At 42.1% G+C, this 27,943-nt stretch overlaps 1 protein-coding gene across 2 annotated transcripts in view; it reads left to right on the plus strand.

The window, feature by feature from the left end:
• The first annotated feature begins 6,570 nt into the window (after nt 1–6,570).
• Nucleotides 6,571–27,943, plus strand: part of SMU1 (SMU1 DNA replication regulator and spliceosomal factor) — a 31,060-nt gene continuing 9,687 nt past the window's right edge. The window contains exons 1-8 of one of the 2 annotated variants that reach the window (XM_003830110.6): nt 6,571–7,853; nt 10,624–10,834; nt 12,537–12,689; nt 15,493–15,603; nt 22,287–22,415; nt 23,881–24,000; nt 26,748–26,864; nt 27,497–27,624. In XM_003830110.6, coding sequence (XP_003830158.1) covers nt 7,828–7,853; nt 10,624–10,834; nt 12,537–12,689; nt 15,493–15,603; nt 22,287–22,415; nt 23,881–24,000; nt 26,748–26,864; nt 27,497–27,624 — 995 coding nt within the window. In that variant the 5' untranslated portion in view covers nt 6,571–7,827. The remainder of the gene's footprint in view (nt 7,854–10,623; nt 10,835–12,536; nt 12,690–15,492; nt 15,604–22,286; nt 22,416–23,880; nt 24,001–26,747; nt 26,865–27,496; nt 27,625–27,943) is intronic. The other variant, XM_034967291.3, reaches the window with a different exon arrangement.

The raw sequence follows: 27,943 nt of genomic DNA on the forward strand, positions 1-27,943 counted from the left end.
TGTATGCTGATGGGAACGCCTATGCTGATGCATGTATTTCCCATCCTCATGACAGGTATATTTCTCACAGTAAATTAACAAGCTGGCTTTCTATGTCTGCCTTAGTACTGTTTTAATTAGCATGAGTCAGAGCCCAGGGTCTCAGCTCTAATCAGCTTTTTTTATTCACCATCGCCCAGGCTGGACTGCAGTGGCATGATCTTGGTTTGCTGCAACCTCTGCCTCCCAGGTTCAAGCAATTCTCCTGCCTCAGCCTCCCGAGTAGTTGGGATTACAAGCGCCTGCCACCACACCCGGCTGATTTTTGTATTATTAGTAGAGATGGGGTTTCACCATGTTGGCTAGGCTGGTCTCGAACTCCTGACCTCATGTGATCCACCCGCCTCGGCCACCCTAAGTGCTGGGGTTATAAGCGTGAACCACCCGCCTGGCCTAAACAGCCTCTCTTATCACATCCACAGTCACTTCCATTTCTTTCTCTTTTCACTCCTACCTCATCCTCAGCCCCAGAGCAAGCCCCCACCCAACTCTTACGTGATCGGATGCTCCTGACTGAGCTTCCTGCCATCAGGGCCATCAGTTTCCAGCCCCCTTTTCATGAAGCTACCAGAGCCATTCACATTTATTGTGTGTCAGGCACTGTTCCAGGTGTTGGGCACTCAAACGTGGAAATTTAAACATGTCACCCCCTTACTTAGTCATACCTCTTGCCCCCCAACCCCATTTTCTTTTTTTTAAAATTATTATTATACTTTAAGTTCTAGGGTACATGTGCACAACGTGCAGGTTTGTTACATATGTATACATGTGCCATGTTGGTGTGCTGCACCCATTAACTCATCATTTACATTAGGTATTTCTCCTAATGCTATCCCTCTCCCCTCCCCTCACCTCACGACAGGCCCTGGTGTGTGATGTTCCCCACCTCATGTCCAAGTATTCTCATTGTTCAATTCCCACCTATGAGTGAGAACATACGGTGTTTGGTTTTCTGTCCTTGCGATAGTTTGCTCAGAATGATGCCCAACCCCATTTTCTAACCTATCTCTCCAACCTCACCCTCCTCACCCTTGGTTTCGCCTCCGCAGCAGGCTGCTACATGAGGTAAGGCTGGCCTGTGTGGGAAAGAGATGCTTGGGTTGCAGATGGTGGGGGCTCTGAGCATCAGAGCTTGAATGTTTGGTCTGGGCCAGCTGGCCCAGTGGCATTCAGTGCCTGGGCAGGCTCTGTTTTCCTTGGCTGAGATCCCCTGGGGCACCATTTGAGCCAGAACTACAGTTCCAGGAGATGAAGGTAGGACAGGCATCCTGGACTGGTGAGCCAGGGCTGGGCTGTGCCAGGGCCTTTGTTTCTAACTTGGTAGAGGCTTTGTGCTTCTGTCCTTTTTCTAAGAACTGTGGATGTGCCACGTGGGCACCACAGTGACCAGAGTCAACAAGAAAAACAATACCCGGGGGAAAATCTTACTTCCTTAAGCCACAGGATTGTGGGGGTGTGTGTGTGTCTTTGTGTGCGTCAAAGTTTCCATGTCTGCCACATTATTTTATGTGTTTCTGTATAGGCATGTCTTACCTGTGTATGTGCACATGCCTATATGTGTATTTCTTACCTGTTCCTGTGTGTGTATCTTTAGTGACCACAGGGTGGGGTTGCCGAAAGCCACATTTTATCAAAGTACTTCTCTTCTCACTATACATGATAGGAAGGAAGAAAGGGGAACTGTGAGCTTGCCAGACACCCCCAAAACTGTTCATTGCAATTAGAGAATGGAGGATCCCAGACTGCTCCAAGGGTAGGGATAAAATGGGGAACGAGGCTGGAACCCTCCCCTCTGTCTTGTGAAAGAAAGATCAAGCATCCCAGGCATACAAATTTAAGACTTATTCTGTGCCCTAGAGTCCCTGGAAAGTAGAAAAGCAGTCTGAGTAGGGAGATGAGAGATGCTATTTTAAAAAAAGGACAACAGTGGGAAAGCACTTTCCCTGTGGGGAAAGTGCAGGTAGCTGCTGGCACTCTTGCAGCCTGGCCCTGTGTATTCTGTTTGTACAGATCCCAGATCAAAGGTGTGCTAAGGGAAGCCTCTGGAACCACAAATGCTAACAAGTCGTGATGTGGGAAACAGGCCCCCATTTGAGCCCCAGCCTTGAGGGAGGAACCCTTTCTGTGTAAATAAAGGAGATGCTGGCTACACACACCATAGCGGCTTTGCATCACAGAGGCTGAACTGGCCAGTGAGACATGGACAGGGATTTCAGGGGTCCAGACAAAGTGGACTACTGGAGACCAGCCAGCTTCCAGCTGGTGGAGCATGAGCAGGGTACAAGCCCATCTGTGACAGCAGTATCACACTAAAGAGAGGAGTTCCTCACTCCAAAACAGACCAGTTTTAGACTTTATTTTGACTTATAGTATTTATTTTCTTATTGTGGTAAGAAGCATAAATAATAGAAGGGCTTTGACATCTTAATATATAATAATAGGCCAGGTACGATGGCTCACACCTGCAATCCCAACACTTTGGGAAGCCGAGGAGGGAGAATGGCTTGAGGCCAGAAGTTCAAGACCAGCCTGGGCAACATAGCAAGACGCTATCTCTACAACAACAACAACAACAACAACAACAACAAACTCTTACTTAGTGCTCACTACATGCCAGGCACTGTTGTGTTTTGTATGAATTAACTCATTTAACTCTCATAACTTAAAATTCATGTTCTGCAAAAAGCACATAGAATTATGTGATTTTTTTCTCTGCTTTGCCTTATTATATCCTGTTAGAAGAAACTGGTCTAGTTTAATAGAAAATAAAACCAACCTTTTGCCCCATTTTGGCACTCAAATATTGACTTTCCCTTCTACAGTACTTCCTTTACCCACAGGACCAAGAATCTCTCCCCCCTCCACCTCTTTTCCTTAACCAGTTAGACATTTGGAGGCTAGGTTTACAATGGTAGTTTTTCTGTGACTGTCCTGCCCTCTGCTGGATTCAAGAGATAGATTGCTGATACACGGACTTATGGGAGGGGGCCCATTTACAGGAAAGCAGGGCGGATCAGGAGACCGGATTTCCCTCGGGGTTACTTTTGTTCACTAGAAATTTGGTCTAGGAGGTTGTGATCCAGCCTGTGAGTATGCGGTGGAAAGATTCTTGGTGAATACAACTGCCTGGTTTAGAGTTTAGAAGTTGTCTGTGTGCCTGCTTGTTTCTTTATTTATATATGGATGGAGAGATGTGAGAGACCTCATTTGTCTAGTGTTAAAAACAAAATTTCCTATACAAATTGATCTTTAGGAATTGGCAAAATTTATCAACTTGTGAACAAGAGATCAGCAAGGTGACAAAAGCTATACTTTTGGGTATGGGAAAAGCATGGAAATGGATGGATTGTTGGAATACAGAATACTTACATAAGCAACCAGTTCAGGAAGGAAAAAAATCCTCCCCAACTAGGTAAAGATTGTAATTTCTTATACATGGTAACAAAAACATCATATTCCACTTTTTTATTACAGAATAAACATGAATGAGGAGGGTTTGCAATGCCAGCAGCATCGACTGTCAATCAGGGGTTAAAAATCCAATATATCGAAGAAGCGAAGGATAGGTATACCTCTGTGGCTGCTTGCTAGTCATGATAAAGTTTCATTTCTCAAGAATGGTGCCCATGATCACATTGATGTGAATGCATAAACCACAGGCACAGCAGCAAATAACAAGTTCTGACTTGAAACAGGCTACTTGGCACCAGGGATTATCTCAAGCAGCATGTGATGCAGACAGAGTATAGTTTACACTCCCCACCCTCCACTGCCCCACGTTTTCTTTCTTTCTTTTTTATTTTTATTTTTATTTTTTGAGACGGAGTCTCACTGTGTCACCCAGGCTAAAGTGCAATGGTGCAATCTCGGCTCAGGCCAAACTCCGCCTTCCGGGCTCAAGCGAATCTCTTTCCTTAGCCTCCTGAGTAGCTGGGATTACAGGCATGTGCCACCATGCCCAGCTAATTTTTGTATTTTTGGTAGAGATGGGGGGGGTTTCACCATGTTGGCCAGGCTGGTCTCGAACTCCTGACCTCAGGTGATCCACCCACCTTGGCCTCCCAAAGTGCTGGGATTACAGGCGTGAGCCACCATGCCTAGCCTATTTTAATTTTATTATTATTATTTTCTTTAGAGACAGGGTCTCACTTTGTCTCCCAGGCTGGAGCGCAGTGGTGCGATCATGGCTCACTGCAGCCTCAAACTCCTGGGCTCAAGCCAATCCTCCCGCCTCAGCCTCCCAAGTTGCTGGAACTACGGGCGTGTGCCACCATGCCAGGCTAATTTTTCTGTGAAGAAGGGGTCTCTTGCTATGTTGTCCAGCCTTGTCTTGAGCTCCTGGTCTCAAGCAATTTTCCCACCTTGGCTTCCCAAAGTACTGGGATTATAGGTGTGAGCCACCACACCTGGCCAATATGTGCTATTTTTTAGAGAAAAATTAATCAATTTAATTGTACCTGTAATTGACTGAATAAAAGGAAACTGAAGTGAAACCAAAAGAATTGTTGAACTTATGTAAATGTTTCTTTATCACAAAATATATTATTTTCTAAAAGATCTTTCCAAGGTTAAAAAAGGAGAGTAAGAAAAGTATTAAGGGATTGGAGTTATTATTTTGGAACAATGGCTAATAGGCATCTCTTTAACATGTTCTTGTCAATACTATTAGGCTCAAGGACCTCCAAATCTCTTGTAACATCCCTTTTAGTGTTCTGAAATTCATAAGTAATATAATCTACTTACACATTGGGAGGCCAAGGCGGGCGGATCACTTGAGGTCAGGTGTTCGAGACCAGCCTGGCCAACATGGCAAAACCCGTCTCTACTAAAAATACAAAAATTTGCTGGGCATGGTGGTGCGTGCCTGTAATCGCAGCTACTTGGGAAGCTGAGGCAGCAGAATCACTTGAACCCAGGAGGCAGAGGTTGCAGTGAGCTGAGATGGTGCCACTGCACTCCAGCCTAGGCAACAGAGTGAGACTCTGTCTTAAAAAAGAAAGAAAAATCTACTTACGCAGATAATGAAAAAATCAATATAATGCTAAATATATAGGAAAAATAAAAATAAATTAATTTGTTATAAAATAAAGTAATATGTATTTCAATATCAAAATCCTAGGATGTTACTACAAAAGACATAATGAAGCAATAAGATGCTCACATCTATAAATAATGAACAACCTTGGATGTAATAGGAGTCATAAGAAGAGAAGCCATTCCATTCAAAATGAAAGCAGAGGTGTGGTGGATATTAGAATAAAACCTGGTGTTAAGTAATCATAGAGAAGATTTATTTGTATAAACAAAATAGAGAAGTAACCTGAATTTAAGAGTAACATGACAAGTACTAGGTAGAGAAAATGAGGACATATGCTATTGTTGTGATGAGCTGGGTCTTCTTTTCAAGGAAGAGGTTATAATAATTTTGTGCTGTTATGGGATAGAATAGTGAAGGAGTATCTCATAAACCGTATAACCCATGTTGATATCTCACTACATGTCAAGGCAAGCATGGAGACTCTAAAACATTTGAAACCTTGGAGACCATGTCCTTCAAGAATTGATAGGAAATAGAGGATGATTTGAAAAAAGAAGCAGTATTTAAGAGGTTATGGACAAGTTGCATGGCAGACCTTTAGGCACAGAATCAGATAAGACTGAAAGCCATCAGGAAATCTCCAAATACGTCATTTCAATATGTAATTTCGGAACACAGATTTATTTTATTTATTTATTTATTTATTTATTTATTTATTATTTTTTGGTCACTCGGTCACCCAGGGTGGAGTGCAGTGGTTCGATCTCTCCTCACTGCAAACTCTGCCTCCCGGGTTCAAGGGATTCTCCTGCCTCAGTCTCCCGAGTAGCTGGGATTACAGATGCACACCAATCTGCCCGGCAAATTTTCTTATTTTTAGTAGAGACGGGGTTTCACCATGTTGGCCAGGCTGGTCTCCAACTCCTGAACTCAGGTGATCCACCCGCCTCAGCCTCCCAAAGTGCTGAGATTACAGGAGTGAGCCACCACGCCTGGCCAGATTTATTATTATTGTGCTGCAAATAATTTTTACAATTTATATACAACGGCAATAAAATATTTTAAAATAGGTTTTATGTATGAAGTTCACAGATATCTCTACATTTCATTTGTCACTACAAATGTAATAATGTGTTTGACCTAAAGTCCCGTGACAGGGCGTGGTGGCTCACGCCAGTAATCCCAGCACTTTGGGTGGCTGAGGTGGGAGGATTGCTTGAGCCGGAGGGGTCGAGGCTGCAGTGTGCCACAATCGAGACACTGCACTCCAGCATGGGCAACAAAGCGAGTCCTTGATTCGGAAAAACGCAAAACCAACCAACCAACCAAAATCCTCAATTAACTCTTCCTATAAATTTTGGCTAGTGTTATGTTGGTTTTGAATGTATTAATATCCCATCAGGTATTGCATATTCAGCCTCATCTTAAATCTAATCAACTAATTACATCAAACGAAAGCAACATTGGCTGGGCGCAGTGACTCACGCCTGTAATCCCAGCACTTTGGGAGACCGAGGCGGGCGGATCATGAGGTCAGGAGTTCGAGAACAGCCTGACCAACATAGTGAAATCCCATCTCTACTAAAAATACAAAAAATTAGCCGGGCGTGATGGCAAGAAACCTGTAATCCCAGCTACTCTGGAGGCTGAGGCAAGAGAATCTCCTGAACCCGGGAGGCAGAGTTTGCAGTGAGCCGAGATCGCGCCATTGTGCTCTCCAGCCCGGGCGACAGTGCGAGATTCCGTCTCAAAAAAAAAGCAATCTTTCCAAACCAGTGCTCTTTCTTTTCTTTCTTTTCTTCTTTATTTCTTTTCTTTGCTTTTCTTACTACAATCTGATCACCACTACTTTTCTTTTCTTCTTTTGAGACGGAATTTTGCTCTCCTTGCCCAGGTTGGAGTGCAATGGTGTGATCTCGGCTCACCGCAACCTCCACCTCCCGAGGTGAAACGATTCTCCTGCCACAGATTCCGGAGTAGCTGAGATTACAGGCGCCCCCGCCACCACGCCCGGCTAATTTTTGTATTTTTAGTAGAGACGGGGCTTCACCATGTTGCCCAGGCTGGTCTCGAACTCGCGCGCTGGGAGTACAGGCGCGACCCACCGCGCTCCGCCCCAGCGCTTTTCTTTTCAGTACATTTGTGAGCTGTATGGCGCCCGGTGCTTTTTTTCTTTTTCTCTTCTATCTTTCTTTTTTTTTTTTTTTTTTTTTTGAGACGGAGTTGCGCTCTTGTTTTCCATGCTGGGGTGCAACGGCGCGATCTCGGCTCACCGCAACCTCCGCCTCCTGGGTTCAAGCGATTCTCCTGCCTCAGGCTCCCGAGTAGGGATTACAGGCATGCGCCACTACGCCCGGCTTATTTTGTATTTTTAGTAGAGACGGGGTTTCTCCATGTTGGTCAGGCTGGTCTCGAACTCATGACCTCAGGTGATCGCCCGCCTCGGCCTTCCAAAGTGTTGGGATTACAAGCGTGAGCCACCGCACCCGGCTCCGGCCTGCTTTTAAACAGTCTTCCTCCTGATGCGTATTTCTCTGGGGCAGGGGCATAAACTCCGCCCTCTGACAGCCCCTGAGGGCTCCGCCCCTACGCGAACCTCGCCCCTACTCTTCGTTCACTCTATCTCTAGAGCGGGAGCCAGACGCCGACCCAAGCGGAAGTGACGTTAGGTGTCCGCCGGAGGTGTCGTTGGTGTGTTGCGCGACTGGCCTTGAGGGAGAACTGGTGCCTGCTCCCGGAGAGATACAGCTATGTCGATCGAAATCGAATCTTCGGAGTGAGTCCTGCGGTGGGGATGTTCGCGCCTTGCCGGGGGCCTGGAGGTTAAGGGTGTGGGGCGGAGGGTACTCGGGAGAAGGCATCCGAGAGGCCAGGGAGTGGAGGGCCATTTCCATGCCCCCAAAAAAGCATCTTGGATCTCGCTACCTCGGAGGTGGGCCCACAGGAAAGTAGCAGCTCTCAGACGTGAAGCCCAAAACCTCGAGGGAGGTGGCACGGGTGGGGAAAACACACCTTGCAGACCTAAGTTCTGTCCTTGGCCGACTGCTGGCGCGCTGTGATTGACCAAATTAAGGATCCACTCTGGACTCCAGTCTAATTATCTGCGCAAGGGGATAGGTCTCTTTAAGCCTTGCTTCTCTCCCTGTCCAGCTTATGCAATGTGATTCGTTGTCTCTGTGCTTATACGGCCCCTTTGCTTTTCTCTGCCTAGCGTTTCTCACTCAGTATTGTCACTGTTTGATAACCTCACCCCAAACTAGCCTTTGTCGGTGCCTAGGAGCTCCTTTTCCTTGTGGTCTCAGTGTCTAGCATACCTTAGAGGAAGAGTTAATTGCTTTTGGAATAAATGAACAACTAGCTTTTGGAATGAATGAACAACTATCAGGCCCGATCTGGCACTGAATTTTGGGAGAGACAGACTGGAGACTGGGCTAGAAAGAAAAATTTTCAAGGAATAGGGGATGAGAATTAGTGACTAAAGAAGACCTTAGTGTGCTTTTCCAGAACTCCATCCTCCACCTGTCCTTGCCAACACTTAATAATAATTAAATTAACAGACATAAAAATTGTGTCTGAGTGTAAGGGAGGGAGAGGACCTTTTTTGGAGACTTTTCATAGGAGGAAGGGAGGTTTATGCATTCAGCAAATACTGAAATGATGTTAACCTACTTGTCCAAGGTCACATAACTTTGATTCAAATCCCAGACTATCTTCAAAGCTTCTAGCTCTTTATGTATTCATTTCTGTTTGAGGGTAGGGAATTTGATTTTGGCTATGTCAAATGTGAGCTGTTTGAGGAGAGAGATGACTTATTTTGGGAGTGTAAAATGGAAGTCAACGGACATGTGCTAAGGAAGATAGTATCATAGCAGAATAACAGGGGTCTAAGTCTGGATACCTGCATACCTCATAAAGGGGCCATGAGAGAAAAAGACTACTGCAAGTAGCAGCAATCAGTTCCCTTTTTTTTTTTTTTGAGACGGAGTCTCACTCTGTCACCCAGGCTGGAATGCAGTGGCGCGATCTCCGCTCACTGCAAGCACCGCCTCCCACGTTCACGCCATTCTCCTGCCTCAGCCTCCCGAGTAGCTGGGACTACAGGCGCCCACCACCATGCCCGGCTAATTTTTTTGTATTTTTAGTAGAGACGGGGTTTCACCGTGTTAGCCAGGATGGTCTCGATCTCCTGACCTTGTGATCTGCCCGCCTCAGCCTTCCAAAGTGGTGAGATTACAGGCGTGAGCCACCGCGGCCGGCCTATAGTTGTTTTTAAGAAGAGGGGCCAGGTGCGGTGGCTCACACCTGTCATCTCAACACTTTGGGAAGCTGAGGTGGATGGATTACTTGAGCCCAGAAGTTTGAGACCAGCATGGTCAACATGGCAAAACCACGTCTCTACAAAAAATACAACAATTAGCCAGTGTGGTGGTGCATGCCTGTGGTCTCAGCTACTTGGGAGGCTGAGGTGAGAGGATCACCTGATCCCAGGAGGCCGAGGCTGCAGTGAGCCACAATCATGCCACTATTCTGTCCAGCCTGAGCGATGCAAGTGACCGTTTCTCAAAAAAAAAAAAAAAAAAAAAAGAGGATGTTTGCTTTCTCCTCAGGAATACATGCTCTAGAGCCACACTGCCAGTTTGAGTCCTGATTTTTCCACTTATTATCTCTATTATCTGATCAAATCCTCATCTGTAAATTGGGGATAAAAGTAAACTTACCTCATAGGTTTTATTTTATTTATTTTTTTGAGACAAGGTCTTGCTCTCTTTCCCAGGCTAGAGTGCAGTGGCATGATCACGGCTCACTGCAGCCTCAACCTTATGGATACAAGCAATCCTCCCACCCCAGCTTCCCAGGTAGCTGGGACCACAAGCACACACTATCATGCCTAGCTAATTTTTTTTGTGTGTGTGTGTGTGTGTAGAGAAGGGGTCTCCTTATGTTGCCCATGCTGGTCTTGAACTCCTGGGCTCAAGGGATCCTCCCACATCAACATCCCAAGTAGCTGGGACTACAGGCACATGCCACCATGTTTGGCTAATTAAAAAAAAAATTTGTAGAGATGGGGTCTCACAGCTGCCTGATCTGGTCTCAAACCTTCTGGTTTCCGCAATCCTCCTGCCTCAGCCTCCCAAATTACTGAGATTACAGTCATGAGCCAGCATGCCCAGCCTCATTTAGATTATTTTGTATAAATAACTAGTCTAGTCATTTAAAGTATTTCAGTGAAGTGTGCTACAATATAATTACAAGAATGAATAGGAAACTAGGCTCTGGATTAGGAAATAAGATAGTCACCTTGATACCAACTCCCTTTCTAGCTGACTGAGACATTAGGCAAATGATTTCCCTTCCTTGAACCCCAGTTCTGTCTCTATGGTTGGGGGGGTCCCCTTATAGTTTAGATTCCGTGATTTTGGAAAATTTTATTCACATGATAAAGAAATAGTAGTGAAAGGAAGATGATTGAGTAGGAGCTTGGTAGGCTTTATTTTTTACCTCTGGTGAGTGAGAATCCCTGAGCTGAACGATTTGTTTTCTTTCAGTGTGATCCGCCTTATTATGCAGTACTTGAAGGAGAACAGTTTACATCGGGCGTTAGCCACCTTGCAGGAGGAGACTACTGTGTCTCTGAATACTGTGGACAGCATTGAGAGTTTTGTGGCTGACATTAACAGTGGCCATTGGGATACTGTGTTGCAGGCTATACAGTCTCTGAAATTGCCAGACAAAACCCTCATTGACCTCTATGAACAGGTAAGAGTGGTGGTGATGCTGATCCCCATGGGTTGGTTCGTTGTGGGCCAGCTCCCCAACTAAAAAGCGTCAGTGAGCATTCCTTCAAGCACTGTAGGGCTGCATCAGCCCATACAACAATGGCAAGGCTTGACATTGTATTTTTTCTCCCTTCTTGGAAAATCCAGGATTTCCCAAATTAAAATTCTTTCCTTTTTTTGAGACTGGATCTTGTTCTGTTACCCATTCTGGAGTGCAGTGGCAAGATCACAGCTTGCTGCATCCTCCATTTCCAGGATCAATCCTTCCTCCTGCCTCAGCCTCCTGAGTAGCTAGGAACACAGGCACGCACCACCACGCCTGCCTAATTTTTGCATTTTTCTGTAGAGACAGGATCTCACCATAATACCCAGGGTGGTCTCAAACTCCTGGGCTCAAGCAGTTCGCCAGCCTTGACTTTCCAAAGGGCTGGGATTACAGGCACGAGAGAGCCTCAACTTTCTAATCACATAGTTAGTCTTTCTGATAACTAGCTCCTACCTATCCTGAGCCATTTCCTTTGCACAAACCCAGGTGTGATTCAAGGGGCCCAGGAGTAACAAAGATACCCCTATCACTGGTCAAATTCCAAGAAGCTCCAAGCCAAGAACCTAGGACAAAGATCAGACAAATTTGTGATTATAAAACAGCAGAGTAGACTTTCTGGAAATAAGATTGTAATTTGAAGTAAAAGTAGTGAAATTGGTTTTTTGTTTTTGTTTACTGGTTGTTTTTTTTTTTTTTTTTGAGACAGAGTCTCACTCTGTTACCCAGGCTGGAGTGCGGTGGTGCGATCTCTGCTCACTGCAACCTCCATCTCCGGGGTTCAAGCGATTCTTCTGCCTCAGCCTCCCGAGTAGCTGGGATTACAGGCGTGCATCACCACGCCCAGCTAAGTTTTATATTTAGTAGAGACGGGGTTTCACCACATTGGCCAGGCTGGTCTCCAACTCCTGACCTCAAGTGATCCACCTGCCTCGGCCTCCCAAATGCTGGGATTACAGGTGTGAGCTGCCGTGTCTGGGCAGTTTGTTTCTTTACAATCTGTATGAGTTCAATAATTCCCAAAGAAAATTTTGGTAACTGGAGAAAGGTTTCTCTGGATCCCATGGGTATATTCCCATCTTTAGCTTTCTTTGGCATCTACATTCTGAGCAAGAAGCCTGAGAGGAGGGGAGATTGGTAGATAAAAATGAAGGATAGAGTTTGAAGGATTGAAATTATTATTTATTTATTTATTGAGACAGATCTTGCTCTGTCGCCCAGGCCAGTGTACAGTAGCATGAGCTTGGCTCACTGCACTCTCCGCCTCTCGGGTTCAAGCAATTCTCCTGCCTCAGCCTCCCAAGTAGCTGGGATTACAGGCATATACCACCACACCCAGCTAATTTTTTTTATATTTTTAGTAGAGAGTCGGTTTCACCACGTTGGCCAGGCTGGTTTCGAACTGCTGACCTCAAGTGATCCGCCCATCTTGGCCTCCCACAGTGTTAGGATTATAGGCATGAGCCACCAAGCCCACCAAGTCCACCTGAAATTGCTAGTGAAAATGGAAAGGGGCACTTCCTGGTATTGGAAATCCTTTGACAGGCCATATCTGTGTTAGATATTTTACCGAAAAATATTAATAAGACAATGTGTTGAAACATCTGGGGTTTTTTTTGTTTTTTTTTTAATTGTCCAGGTTGTTCTGGAATTGATAGAGCTCCGTGAATTGGGTGCTGCCAGGTCACTTTTGAGACAGACTGATCCCATGATCATGTTAAAACAAACACAGCCAGAGCGATATATTCATCTGGAGAACCTTTTGGCCAGGTCTTACTTTGATCCTCGTGAGGTATGACTGTGGTAATGAAAAGGAACTTTTTGTTAACTTTGGAAATGGAATAACATGATCTTTTTTTTTTTTTTTTTTTTTTACCATTTTATTGTATACTCTTTGTGATTTTAATTTTTTAGAATGATGCTTCTCTGTTTATATATGTTGGCTGAAATTTGCGTATGTTAAAGAGAATAATTTTGTTCAGTTTTCTGATTATTTGAGTCTTCTATACACCTCAGTTTAGAGGATTGCGTGTTGGTTAGTAAAAAAAGCAGAAAATTTTATTCTGATGTCATTTCCACATTAGCCCTCCCCGAAGTGCTGCCTAACTGCTGGTATGTTCACTGATCATTTGTGTGTCTTGTCCCTAACAATTGCAGTTTCCTTCTAGCCTTTTTAGTCCCTAGAAGCTTGTGCTTTTGTTTCTTAGCGGATTATGCTTACCAGTAGAGCATGATGATAGTCTTTTATTCTTCCAAAACCTTATTATCTGTATAGTTTCATTCTTCCTAAACCTTATTATCTGTATGGTTTCATTCTTCCTGCCCACCCCCCCAGCCTTTTACTAGAGGTTTGTCAAAATAGGAGGAAAAAGGATTAAAAAAAATTTTTTATGGGTACATAGTAGGTGTATATATTTATGGGGTACATGAGATATTTTGATATAGGCATGCAGTGCATAATGAGAGTAAATGGAGTATCCATCACCTCAAGCATGTATCCTTTGTGTTACAAACAATTCTTTCAGTTATTTTAAAATGTATAATTATTATTGGCTATAGTCACCCTGTTGTGCTATCAAATACTATTTCTTATTTATTCTTTATATTTTTTGTATCTATTAACCATCCCCACTTTCCTTCTTACCCCCGCCACCTCCACCCTTCCCAGCCTCTGACAACCATCCTTCTACTCTCTATCTCCATGTTTTAATTTTTAGTTCCTGCAAATAAATGAGAACATGCAAAGTCTGTCTTTCTGTGCCTGGCTTATTTCGCTTACCATAATGAGCTCTAGTTACATGCATGTTGTTGCAAATGACAGGATTTCATTCTTTTATATGTCCAGCTAGTACACCATTGTGTACATGTACCTCATTTTCTTTATTTATCTGTTAATGGTCACTTATCGTTGCTTCCAAATCTTGCCTATTGTGAACACTGCTGTAATAAACATGGGAGTGCAGATATCTCTTTGATATACTGATTTCCTTTTGGGTGTGTACCTAGCAGTGGGATTGCTGGATCATATGGTACCTCCATGTTTAATTTTTTGAGGAATCTCCAAACTATTCTCCATAGTGGTTGTACTAATTTACATTCCCACTAATAGTGTACGAGGGTTCCTTTTTCTCCACTTACTCACCAGCATTTGTTATTTCCTGTGTTTTTGTATAAAAGCCATTTTAACTGGAGTGAGATGATATCTCATTGTAGTTTGATTTGCATTTCTCTAATGATCAGTTGTGTTGAGCACCTTTAAATAAACCTGTTTGCCTTGTGTGTGTCTTTTTTTGAGAAATGTCTATTCAGATCTTTCACCCATTTTTAACATTGGATTATCAGATTTTTTTCCCGTAGAGTTGTTTGAGCTCCTTATATATTCTGGGTTTTGTTGTTGTTGTTGTTGTTGTTTTTGAGACAGAGCTCTGTTACCCAGGCTGGAGTGCAGTGGCGTGATCTCGGCTCACTGCAGCCTCCGCTTCCTGGGTCCAAGTAATTCTCGTGCCTCAGCCACCAAGTAGCTGGGATTACTGGTGTGTGCCACCACACTCAGCTAATTTTTGAGTTTTCAGTAGAGATGGGGTTTCGCCATGTTGGCCAGGTTGGTCTCAAAGTCCTGGCCTCAAGCAGTCCACCCGCCTCGGCCTCCCAAAGTGCTGGGATGACAGGCATGAGCCACCGCACTTGGCCCTGTATTCTGGTTGTTTATTTGTTTATTTATTTTTCTGAGACAGAGTCTTGCTGTTGTCTCCCTGGCTGGAGTGCAATGGCACGATCTTAGCTCACTGCAACCTCCGCCTCCCAGGTTGCAGGAATTCTCCTGCCTCAGCCTCCCGAGTAGCTGAGATTACAGGCACCCACCACTATGGCCTGGCTAGTTTTTCTATTTTTAGTAGCGACAGAGTTTCACCATGTTGGCCAGGCTGGTCACAAACTCCTGACCTCGGGTGATCTGCCAGCCTCAGCCCCCGAAAATGTTGGGATTACAGGCGTGACCCACCCTGCCCAGCCATATTCTGGTTATTAATCCCTTGTCAGATGGGTAGTTTGCAAGTATTTTCTCAGGAGGAAGAAGAACTTAATAGGCACTGGATAATAGAATGTTAGAGTAAACCTACAAAATCTATGAGGATAAAGGAAAGGATTTTAGATTACCAGGACAGGATTTAACTTATAGGTGGTGAAGCACTTCTGTGCTGGGAGCCATTTAAGAAATTACTAAAGAGTATAAAAGAATTCTTGGTTCTGCAAATTTTTCAAAAACTGGAAGAACAACTCTGGGTTTAATGTGGTTTACTTGGACTCTTTTCAGAAAAATAGCAGTGTGTCCTTTGGCCAGGAACTCAATGAAAAAATAATAATAGTGTGGATTGGCTGACCTCAGTTTTCTCCCAACTCATACTTTTGAAATGCAAGCGGGCAGAATTGGGAAGTCATTTTCAAAAACTAAATTAGTTCAACTAATCCCTTCTTTAACTGGGTAATTTCTTTTCACATTTTCCTCTGTGTATGCTTCTGCTTGTTTGTTTTAAATAAGCACACTCATATCTTGTTGTTGCTTCTTGGAAATGATGCTACACCCTCTCCTTTTTCAGGCATACCCAGATGGAAGTAGCAAAGAAAAGAGAAGAGCAGCAATTGCCCAGGCCTTAGCTGGCGAAGTCAGTGTGGTGCCTCCATCTCGTCTCATGGCATTGCTGGGACAGGTAATTCAATTCCTGTAGAGGCCAGGTGTGGTGGCTCACACCTGTCATCCTTGCACTTTGGGAGGCTGAGGCAGGAGAATCACTTGAGCCTAGTAGTTGGAGACCAGCCTAAGCAACATTGTGAGACCCTGTCTCTACAAAAAGTAAAAAAATCAGCGGGGTATGGTGGGGTGTGCCTGTGGTCTCAGTTACTTGGGAGGCTGAGGTGGGACGATCACTGGAGCCCAGAAGATTGAGATGACAGCTATGATCATGCCATTATACTCCAGCTTGGGCAACAGAGTGAGACCCTGTCTCCAAAAATAAAAATAAATTTAAAAAGTGAACTCCTGGTACAATTTCCTAATTTCCTATGTATAAACTATGTCTTAGCTGAAGAAATTGTACACCCTAAGAATTGGGGACTACCTACAGAGTTGCTTATTCCAGTAACTGTGCTGTTCCACTCTCCCTCTTTCCTGGGAGAGGCAATATAGATTAGTGGTTAAGAACAAGCTCTGGAGTCAGTTAGAATTAGGGTTACCATAGAATTTATCATCCTGTCTGGAATATCGTTGAGAGTACAGTTGATCCCTATGCCAGAACACCAAGTGCAAATAGTAACTGTCCTGGAAAGATTGGAACAAATGCCCACCCTAGTTAGAATCCAGGCTTTCTCATTTACCAGCTATATAGTCTTGGCAAATTACTTAACTTTTCTGGTCTCATTTACTCGTCACAGTATTGAGAGTAAGGATTAAGAGAAATAATGTTCATAAACACTTTATACATTTCCTGGCACCTTGTAAATAGTAAATGGTAGCTGCTGGTGATGATTTTTTAAAAAATTACTAATAGTGTTGCCAGCATGGTCATTATTATAAAGCTACTTAGAGTAATAGATATATTATAAATAACAAAGGGCACAAGTGATTAATAGGGATGTTAATAACCTTTTTGCACTAAATCTGCATTTAGAAAAGGACCAAAAAGCTATTTGTTGCAGGCCTGCAGTGACTCTGAGATTCAAAAGTAAGCTGCTTTTTGGCCTGGCGTGGTGGCCCATGCCTGTAATCCCAGCACTTTGGGAGGCCAAGGTGGGTGGATCACCTGAGATCAGGGGCTCGAGATCAGCCTGGCCAACATGGTGAAACCCCGTCTCTACTAAAAATACAAAAATTAGCTGGGCGTGGTGGCAGGAACCTGTAATCTCAGCTACTCGGGAGGCTGAGGCAGGAGAATCACATGAACCCAGGAGGCGGAGGTTGCAGTGAGCCGAGATCGAGCCATTGCACTCCAGCCTGGGAGACAAGAGCGAGACTTCATCTCAAAAAAAAAAAAAAAAAAGTAAGCTGCTTTTTGATTTTTTAATCAAACTAATAGCTGTGCATTGTTTAAGTAGTACTTCAGGGCTTACAGTGAAAAACAGTCCCATGTGCTTCCCTTCTCCACCTCTGATTCTTAACTTTCCTGACTTAGCTCCATAGCTGAATACCATGTTTATACTGTTATTACCTGATTTTTTTTTTTTTTTTTTTGGTCATTAGCAACTAACTTTCTTCAGCGAAAAATGATTTGTCTTATACCCACTCTCCTCAATACACACTTACTCTTCTTCTGGATTTTCAGTAGAGCCGTATCACAACTTTTGGTTCAATCTGTATTCAATGTTTACATAGTTATTTTTATATAGCTATTGTTCACAGCTAAAAAATAATTACATGTAATTTCTTACATAAATTTTTATGATTTGCAATAATTATTGCTTATTTTTTCTTTTGCCTAGTTTTCTATGCACTTCTGCTAGTCCAGCCTGAGTATTTCTAGTAGAACCGTCAAAAGTCCTTTTTTTTCCGCTTGCTGATATCTTTTCTGAGGCCCTTCTCTTTTTGTTCCCATCAGGACTAGTTCTCTTGCATTGCTGCACAGTTACTGTACCAGGACTTCTCTCATCTTCATACTGGGAATTTTGGGTCTCTTATTTTTTTTGTAGGTCTTATTTATAGATTCCTCATTTTTCTTTCTTTCATAGTTAGACCTTTTTTTTTTTTTTTTTTGAGACAGAGTCTCACTCTGTCGCCAGGCTGGAGTGCAGTGGCACGATCTTGGCTCACTGCAACCTCCACCTTCTGGGTTCGAGCAATTCTCCTGCCTCAGCCTCCCGAGTAGCTGGGACCACAGGTGCCCACCACCATGCCCAGCTAATTTTTGTATTTTTAGTAGAGACGGGGTTTCACCATGTTGGCCAGGATGGTCTCGATCTCTTGACCTCGTGATCTGCCCACCTCGGCCTCCCAAAGTGCTGGGATTACAGGCGTGAGCCACCGCACCCGGCCTTTTTTTTTTTTTTTTTTTTTTTTAATTAAATGGAGAACAGAGCCTTGCTGTGTTGCCCAGACTATCCTGCCTCTGCCTTCCTAAGTACTGGGATTACAGGTGTAAGCCGCTGAGCCCAGCCTAGACCCTCATTTTGTGGGAGTACTGAGTCCAGTAACTTCCTGAGAAAGGAAGCATAGAAATAAATTTTTGAGATTTTATTTGTGTCTGTAATACCGTGTATCTTTCTTTCTCTTTAAATGTTTAAAGTTTTATTATCCTTCCAGCATTGTCCCTGTATTCCTATTTTTTCTTTTTCTCTGAGTTTTCCCCTTCCCTGTTTGTTTTGCTGACCATATGTGGGAGTTTTCCTCAAATATTTAGAGCTCTCTGCTATGGTATGTCAGGTTGGGTGGTTGGAAAGAGGAGTTTGAGAACTGATAGACTTCAGCCTGGGATGATAGGATGGGGATCCTCATTTGTCATTCTCTGCAGAAATGTTCTCTTGGGCTGGTCAGCTTTTCCAGAGAGTAGTTCCTGCTTGGAGAATAGTTCTTGCCTAAACCATATCTTGAGAGTGAGCTGAGAGGATGCAGGTAGGAGTGGAGGATAGAGAAATCTCACTGTTCAGCATACCAGTGTACACTGAAGCCCCCAGTTTTCATTGTGGCTTCTCACCTCCACCCTGTCCTCAGCTCTACTGAGATTTTCAGAGCCTAGGGACCTCAACCTTTCCAGAATATACATCACCTGATTTCTCTTGAGGCTAAGGCGAGGTAGTTGCTCAGGGTTGGGAGAAGTCGTGGTAGCTAAATGCTCCTTGTACAGACTTTAATATTGCCCCTGTTTTCAGCCTTGAAGCATGCCTTGTCCTTGAAGGGTATGTGATTCCTCCAGTTCCTAAGCCTTTTTGGAGTTTTGCAAGGTAGTTTGGCTTGCTTCTTGTGGCTTCCCCTTCTTCACCTTGTACAATTAGGTTTCAGTTTTCTCTGTTTTTGGTTTCCACTAGTCCATTCACTTTTCACCTTCTAAAATTTAACAAACATTTTTTTCTTGCTGTTCTCCCATTCTCTTTGTCTTTTGGGGCATGTATCTTTTTTATTCCTTAATTACCATCACTCAGTGGATTTTCTAGAGACAGTGGAAATAAACTCATGTGTTCTACATTTAATTGGTTAGATGTGAAGAGCAAGTGAGGTTTTGGTTCTAGGTTTCGTTTCCCTTTAGTTTCTGGTTTGAGTGACTTGGTAGAAAATATAAGAAGGACAGATTTGTTGGGGGCTGGGGTAGAAACTAGGGATAGGGGAAATGATCCGTTTTTAGATGTTTTGAAGTTCCTGTGGGACATACAAGTGGAAACTTGCAGTATAGGCCCTTGGATCTGTGAATCTGGACCTTAACCTAGAGGTTTTGGCTAAAATTATAGATTTGGAAATTATAGTAGTAGTTGAAGCTGTAAATGTAATTACCTAGGGAAAGCATGTAGAAGAAGAAAAGTAAAATGTGGCCGGGTGTGGTGGTTCACATCTGTAATCCCAGCACTTTGGGAAGCCCAGGTGGGCGGATCAACCGAGGTCAGGAGTTGGAGACCAGCCTGGCCAACGTGGCGAAACCTCGTCTCTACTAAAAATAGAAAAATTAGCTGGCCATCATGGCGTGCGCCTGTAATCCCAGCTACCTGGGAGGCTGAGGCAGAAGAATCACTTGAACCCGGGAGGCAGAGTCTGCAGTGAGCCAAGATCGCGCCACTGCACTCCAGCCTGGGTGACAGAGTGAGACTCTGTCTCAATTAAAAAAAAAAAAAAGAAAAAATATATTTAGCAAAGAAACTTTGGAAAGGAAGAATGTTGAGAGCATACTAGTCTTAGAAATACTGCATTTAATAAAGACCTATAATTTGCATCATTTTGGTAGTGGACACAAGAATATCTGTTGGAACCAGTGCAACCACAGTGCAAAAACCCAATTCTGTTATTTATAATAATTCCACGGATGACAATGGAGAATACCACAAAACCTAGGAATAAGAGAAAAATACATTTAGTATATGATGTTGGGACACTGACTTTAGAATTGCGGGGGAGAGGTCAGATCAGAGCCTGCTCCCATATTTTATGTAGCATAATTTCAGATAGAAAGTTAGATATTTTAAGATAATAGAAAAACACTGGGAGATAATATAATCTATCAAACCTGATAGTCTTCCCAAGCTTAGAGATTAAACACCAAGGAAAAGGTAAACAGATTTCATCACTCGAGAACGGAACTTAAGATGAAAAGAAACCTATAAAGCTATAATCCAAAATAGACATAGTCACAGCTACTTGGAAGGCTGAGACAGAAGGACTGCTTGGGCCCAGGAGTTCAAGGCTGCAGTGAGTTGTGATCATGCCACTTTTCCAGCCTGACAGAATGAGAACCCCTCTCTTTAAAAAAAAAAAAGTTGGTAAAAGAATTCTTTGCAGCAAACATAAACAACAAATACCTTTATCACGTTAAAGCTCACAAATTGGTGAGAATGGTAAGACTATGATAGATAAGTGAGCAAATAACATGAATAAACAGTTAACAGAAGAGGAAATATATCTAATGAATACAGAGAAAAGTTCAACTCATTAATCAGAGAACTGACTAAAGTAGGGTATTCTATTTCTACTTATTAAATTAGCTAAAATTTTAAAATCAGTGGTCCCCAACATTTTTGGCACCAAAGACTGGTTTCGTGGAAGACGATTTTTCCACAGATGGTGGTGGGGGTGTCAGGGGGGTGGGTTTGGGACGAAACTCTTCCATCTAAGATCATCAGGCATTAGATTCTCATAATGTGCATGCATCCTAGATCCCTCGTATGCGCATTTCAAAATAGGGTTCATGCTCCTATGAGAATCTAATGCTGCGCAGATCTGACAGGAGGTGGAGCTCAGACTGTAATGCTTTTGCTCCCTGGCTACTCACCTCCTGCTGTACAGCTGGGTTCCTAACAGGCCATGGACCAGTACTGGTCTGCAGTTCAGGGGTTGGGGACCCCCGTTTTAAATGATACCAAAAATTATTGAGTTTTCTTGGAATAACAAAAGGAAAGGGGAATAAACATTGATTGTGTGCTTATTATGTGAACATGTGCTTATTATACAGGCTTCACTTATATTATTTTGTTTTATCCTCTATGAATTAGGCTTTTTTTTTTTTTTTTTTTTTTTTTTTTGGAGACAGTCTCACTCTGTTGCCCAGGCTGGGAGTGCAGTGGCGTGATCTTGGCTCACTGCAACCTCTGTGTCCCGGGTTCAAGCAATTTTCCTGCCTCAGTCTCCCAAGTAGCTGGGATTACAGGCATGCACCACCACGCCTGGCTAATTTTTGTATTTTTAGTAGAGATGGGGTTTCACCATGTTGACCAGGCTGGCCTGGAACTCCTGACCTCAGGTGATCTGCCCACCTTGGCCTCCCAAAGTGCTGGGATTACAGGCGTGAGCCACCATGCTTGGCCCCCGAATTAGGCTTTTTTTCCTGACTTTTTCAGTTGGCAAAACTGGGAGTCAAAATGACATAGCTGGTGAATGAGTTAGCCTAGGACCATCTGTCTCCAAAGTTCATTATTTCACCCCTCATAATGCAGTTGTGAACACTATTGCAACTGCAACTTTTTTTGGAAAGCAGCTCTTTTGGAAAGGAGTTTGGCAGTATATATCAAATATATCAAAAGCCTTAACCATTCATGTTCTTTTTTGGATTTGGTAATTTCTTTTCCAGGAATATACCCTAGGAGGGGAATATCCCCAAAATAGAAAAAGCTTTATGTCCAAAGATGTTCATTGCAGCATTATTTAGGTGATTGAAAAATTGGAAGCAGTGTAAATGTCCACTAATATATTGATTATGTTAACTGTGAGACATCTACTAGATGGGATATATTTTACAGCCATTAAAATGATAGCTGTGACTAATATGACCTGTTGATAGGTGAAAACAGGAGAAAATAAAATTTTACATATAGTATAATTACAACTAGGTTAATGAAACACATATGTGGGGGGGGAAGATTGGAAGGTAGTATATAAAATGTTAATAGTGGGTGTGTTTGAGTGTTAGAACTATGGGAGATTTTTGTTTTCCAAGTTTTGTTTATAACAAAAGAGCCACTCCTATAAGAAAATAGGTGGATGATAGACTTGTTGGCTCTCAGGTCCCCTTCACCCTTAGATCAGCCTGTGTTCTTGGACACACAGGGGAGCACAGATTACTTTATGTTTGGATGGCCAAAAATAGTTGGGGTCTAGATGGCTCACAGCTTTCTCTGAACCTCATCCTTTCGGGCTTGGTTTCTGAGCACTTATGACCAGATCTTAAAAGCACCTGAGCAGATTGCTATATATTTTTTTTCCTCATAGGCACTGAAGTGGCAGCAGCATCAGGGATTGCTTCCTCCTGGTATGACCATAGATTTGTTTCGAGGCAAGGCAGCTGTCAAAGATGTGGAAGAAGAAAAGTTTCCTACACAACTGAGCAGGCATATTAAGGTAGGATCCTAAGACATTCAGCCAGTCAGTAATCATTTGTTGAGGACTTGTCATGGGCTCAGCCAGGCCCTGTGCCAGGGGCTTGGATAATTGAGGGGGAGAACTCATTCTCCAGCTCTGACAATATTCAAGGTTGCTGCAGGTGTCCACTGGGATACTGCTGTGGCCTGGGAGTGGTACACCTCAGATGTGTCATCTAATGGATGGACATCTAGCTTGACATCTAGCCCACCATCTGCCCTTGCACTTCTTCCCAAGAAGCCTGCATTTGGAAGAATGGTTAGTTCTTTTTTGGTTACACCTGGGACTGTGAACTTTGTATGTACTTCTCCTGTTTACCATTTTTATTTTGCCTGCTATGTGTCAGGCAGAGTGCCAGTGAGGGATTACAAAGTGGGCTTATGTGATGTTTGAGGAAAATGATTTTATCTTCCTATGGTGTGGTTTTTAAAATTTTTTTATTTATTTTTTATTTTTTTAAATCTGAGAGTTTTCTAGGAAAAAGTGTTCTAGGTAATTCCCAGAATTACAAGTGTATTTGCTACTTTAGCATCTCTATATTACAGTTTCTCTGGATTTGTGCTCTAAATTCCTGGATTTTAAAATACTTCATATTCCTCAAATCTTTGACTTTGGGTTAACATTTTGGGTTTGCCTTTTCTGGATTATATATTCTAACTTGCAGATAAAGATATTTTTAAGCAGCACCTTTATTTACTCTGCCTGAAACCTTGAGACAAATAGAAATCCATCATTATTATGCTGCTGGGCTAAGATTTTCTGTTATAAACACTTTCCTTTTTTGGCATTTAAGGTGAAATCCACATTAGAGCTTTTCTTTGTTCTTTCTACCTAATTTTCTGTAGTTTTCATCTGTTATTGGGAGCGTCCTCACTAGCAAATGCTCAGAATGCATTTATCAGACAGTATATTAGCTTTAATTAGTTCTTCTAAGTTTGGTCAGCTACACATTATCACTTCATTAAATGAAGGTTATGAAACACTGATAGGAAGTTTATTTACAAAATAATATAGGGAAACATACATTTACTTTGAAAAAATGAGTTTTTTCCCCCTGAGATACACAACAGGAACATATTAGGCCATACTGAGTGTGAAAGTCACGCTAACAGTGGCTAATTCTAGCAAAACATTACAGTCTGAGCTAACAGGATTACTTGTTCTAAGTCCCATGTTAAAATAGCTTTTGTCCTTTCCTTTGGAAATATCAATCTCACATTCAAAAAACCAGCTTCAACTTAGTGCCTGGACTTAAAACTAAGTCAGAGAAAAATACATCCACCCAGCTCCCTGCGTCCAGGTACAGAAATACCCCTCCAATACTCTATAATATGGGCCAGCTATGACTTTATGCTAGGGCAGGGTTTCTCAAAAGGTTAAAAAAGGAATTGTTTTAAGTCCACTAGATAAAAATGCATCTGTTTCATTGTTTCATTTGAAACAGTTTGGTCAGAAATCACATGTGGAGTGTGCTCGATTTTCTCCAGATGGTCAGTATTTGGTCACTGGGTCTGTTGATGGATTCATTGAAGTATGGAACTTTACTACTGGAAAAATCAGAAAGGTAAAGTATTTTAAATGTGTTAACCTTCCTAGTGGAAAAATTACCTACTTTGAATTACTTACCTATGGCCTCTAAATCAGATTAGTTGAAAAAGGATCTGTATGTAATGAACATGTATTACTTTTGTAATTAAAAAACTCATTTAAAGCTAGGGACAGTGGTGCACACCTGTGGTCCTAGCTACTGAGGAGGCTGAGGCAGGAGGATCACTTAGTTGAACCCAGGAGTTCAACCCAGCCGGGGCAGCATAGTGAGACCGCGTCTCTACCAAAAAAAAATTTTTTTAAATTAACCATGCATGCTTGTGTGCACCTATAGTTTTAGCTGCCTGGGAGGCTGAAGTGGGAGGATCCCTCAAGCCAGGAGTTTGAGGTTGCAGTGAGCCATGATTATGCTACTGCATTCTAGCCTGGGCAGCAACGCTGTCTCAAAAACAAAAAGCAAAAAACGGTATGTTTAATTAAATTCCAATTTTATTAACCAAGGGAGGACCTTTATGATCTGTAATTGTTTTATTATCTATTATTTTTACAAGTAAAAAATTTTTTTTCAGGCTGGGCGTGATGGCTCAGGCCTGTAATCCCAGCACTTTAGGAGGCTGAGGCGGGTGGATCACCTGAGGTCAGGAGTTTGAGACAAGCCTGGCCAACATGGTGAAACCCCTTCTCTACTAAAAATAAACTAAAAAAAAATTAGCTGGGCCTGGTGGTGGGTGCCTGTAATCCCGGCTACTCGGGAGACTGAGGCAGGAAAATTGCTTGAACGTAGGAGGTGGAGGTTGCAGTGAGCCGAGATCATGCCACTGCACTCCAGCCTGGGCAACAAGAGCGAAACTCCATCTCGGGGGAAAAAACAAAACAAAACAAAACAAAACAGAGTTTCGCCCTTGTGGCCCAGGCTGGAGTGCAGGGGCACGATCTCGGCTCACTGCAACCTCCGCCTCCCGGGTTCAAGGGATTCTTCTGCCTCAGCCTCCAGAGTAGCTGGGATTACAGGGACGTGCAAAAAACAAATTTTTTTTTCAAGGGGTTATATGTACAACTGATACAAAGTTCAAAAAAACAGAAAAAGTTACTCAAGTAGTGTTTTGCTCCTACACTTGTACCTCAGCTAGTCATTTGCCTTCCTTGGGCCAGCCAGGATTACCAGTTTCTTATGTAACTTTCCTGGAATATCCTGTGTGTGTGTTACTTATTATGTATCCTTTTCAAAATTTTGTAATACAGATGATAGCATACTATATACCCTGTTATACTTCTTGCTTTTTATAGCGTATGTTGGAGATTATTGCTGTATTATATTACATTGCATGGATTGAACCATGATGTATTTAACCACCCATTTTATTTAAGATCATTTCCAATCTAACCTAATTGTAGTACTAATTCTATTTCTCTTATAAATGAAGTTAAACATCTTTTTCTATGTGAAAAGCCACCAATTTTTTTTTATTTTACCGAAGTCACTAATATTTCTTACACTATGAAGTCTCTTAATATCTTTTGCCCATTTTTCTGTTGGATTGTTCTTTATTGATTTGTAGGAGCTCTTTATATTTTAAGGAAATGAAGTTTTATAATATACATTACAAATATTTTAAAATTTTGACTTTTATCTCTTGATTTTGCTTGTTTTGTTTTACAGACTTGAAATTTTTTTATATCATCAAATTTATTCATCTTTTTTCCTACAGTTTCTTCTAGTACTTTAATCTTTTATTTTATGTTTAATTTTTGACCCTTCAAGAATTTGTTTAGCGGGATAAAGTTGGTATAGATCCAAGTTAGTTTTTTCCCCATATAGCTATTTACTAACTTTTATCCACTGATTTAAAATGTAATTTTTTACTGGGCGCAGTGGCTCATGCCTGTAATCCCAGCACTTTGGGAGGCTGAAGTTGGTAGGTCACTTGAGGTCAGGAGTTCGAGGCCGGCCTGGCTAACATGATGAAACCTTGTCTCTACTAAAAATGTAAAAATTAGCTGGGTGTTTTGGTGCGGACCTGTAATCCCGGCTACTTAGGAACCTGATGCAGGAGTATTGCTCGAACCCGGGAGGCAGAGGTTGTAGTGAGCTGAGATTGCATCACTGCACTGCAGCCTAGACGACAGAGCAAGACTCTGTCTCAAAAATAAATAAATAAAATGTAATTTTTATCGTAGAGTACCAAATTCCATTCTATGGGTAGTGGATTTATGAGTGATTTTTACTTTCTACTTTATATATTTCTTTATAGTTTGCTTTTATTTTTTAAACCAGGAAGCAGTCTCACTTTATAATTAGAAAAAAATAAGAAAGGTAATCCGTTTGAACAATAATGGATAATAAAAGAAGCATCACAAATAAATAGATTAGTCAGTAAACTGTTTCAGGAAAGGTAGCTGATCATTTGGAAAAAATATTAGTTTAGTTTCCCACATCATACAAAAATAGGTAAATTCAGGTTTATTAAAGATGTAAAATATGAAACTAGAGAAATTTTGCCTAGAAAAAAATCAGTAAGGAAAAGATCTATAGTAGTATGTGGGTATTTTTTATAATACCAATTTGAATTGTATAAAATTATTTATCCCCAGCAATATCACTGGGAACTAGTTACTTACTAGGAACGTGTATGCACGGCACTTCTGTTTACTTTGGGGGTTTAGAGTAGGTACAATCCATTGCCCCTGGTTTTTGTGAGTTTGTAGAGAACTGGGGTCTTGGCTTTGTGTTATTTTGATAACTGCTAACCATTGTTTCTTTAGGATCTTAAGTACCAGGCCCAAGATAACTTTATGATGATGGATGATGCTGTCCTCTGCATGTGTTTCAGCAGAGATACAGAAATGTTAGCAACTGGGGCCCAAGATGGAAAAATCAAGGTATGGATTAGTGCCACAGCCTCTCATATGTAGACATTTTGAATGTTCTGCTATGGGGTAGTGTCCTACATATGATATTCAGCATAATAATAGCTACTGATTATTGAGCATCAGCTTTATGCTAATCACTTTACTTTTTCTTATGTAATCTTAGTAACTCTGTCTGGGTGATCCAATAACATATTTAAGGTCACATACTTGGTAAGTGATAGATCTGGGACTTTAGTTCATATCTGCTTATGCCCTTTCTATTGTACCACCCTGGCTTGCTGTATAAAAATCAAAATAACTAACTTTTTTTTTAAGGGGATGGTCTAATAGCCAATTTGTTGTGGTTTGTATTTAATGCTAGAAATACATCCTGGGCTACAGAAATTGCAGAAATGGTCTCTGCTAAGTGAACTTAGAGTCTATATTTTTGTTTTAATAATTTACAAGGAAAGAGTTTTAAGTTTCAAAGGATTCAGTTACCATTGTACTATGTGAACCAGACATCATATTCAGCTATTAGCATGCATTTTTAATGCTGTTTCAGTACATTAGTGAGCATTGCATCTTGCTTGGCTCTGTGGGCTATTAATAGTAGGACACTTAACAAGGTTTTTTTAATTCTTTTTTTTTTTCAAATAAAGGTATGGAAGATTCAGAGTGGACAATGTTTAAGGAGATTTGAGAGGGCACACAGTAAGGGTGTCACCTGTCTAAGCTTTTCTAAGGATAGCAGTCAGATCCTTAGTGCTTCTTTTGACCAGACAATTAGGTAAGTAAAAATCCCAAAACTGCTCTCACTTGAGTTTGATATAATGAGGCCATGGAGGGAGGTACTAGTGATTCCTTACGCTTTTACCATGATGCTTTTACCATGATGATGTGATATGGAGAGGGAAGGTATGTGAGACCTTATGTCCCCAAAGTACAACTGACACTTGTTGTTGTGTCATTTGAGTTTTTACCCAGAAGAGACATTTGAAAGGGGGTAGCAGTGCTTCATGTTTCTCAGAGTATGGTCTTATGGACCTACCTGCATCATAATCACTTTAGAGGGTCTGTTATACTCTAAAGGACCCAGCTGAGACCCA

The sequence above is a fragment of the Pan paniscus genome, chromosome 11 (assembly GCF_029289425.2).
Source record: "Pan paniscus chromosome 11, NHGRI_mPanPan1-v2.0_pri, whole genome shotgun sequence".
Taxonomy (NCBI): Eukaryota; Metazoa; Chordata; class Mammalia; order Primates; family Hominidae; genus Pan; species Pan paniscus.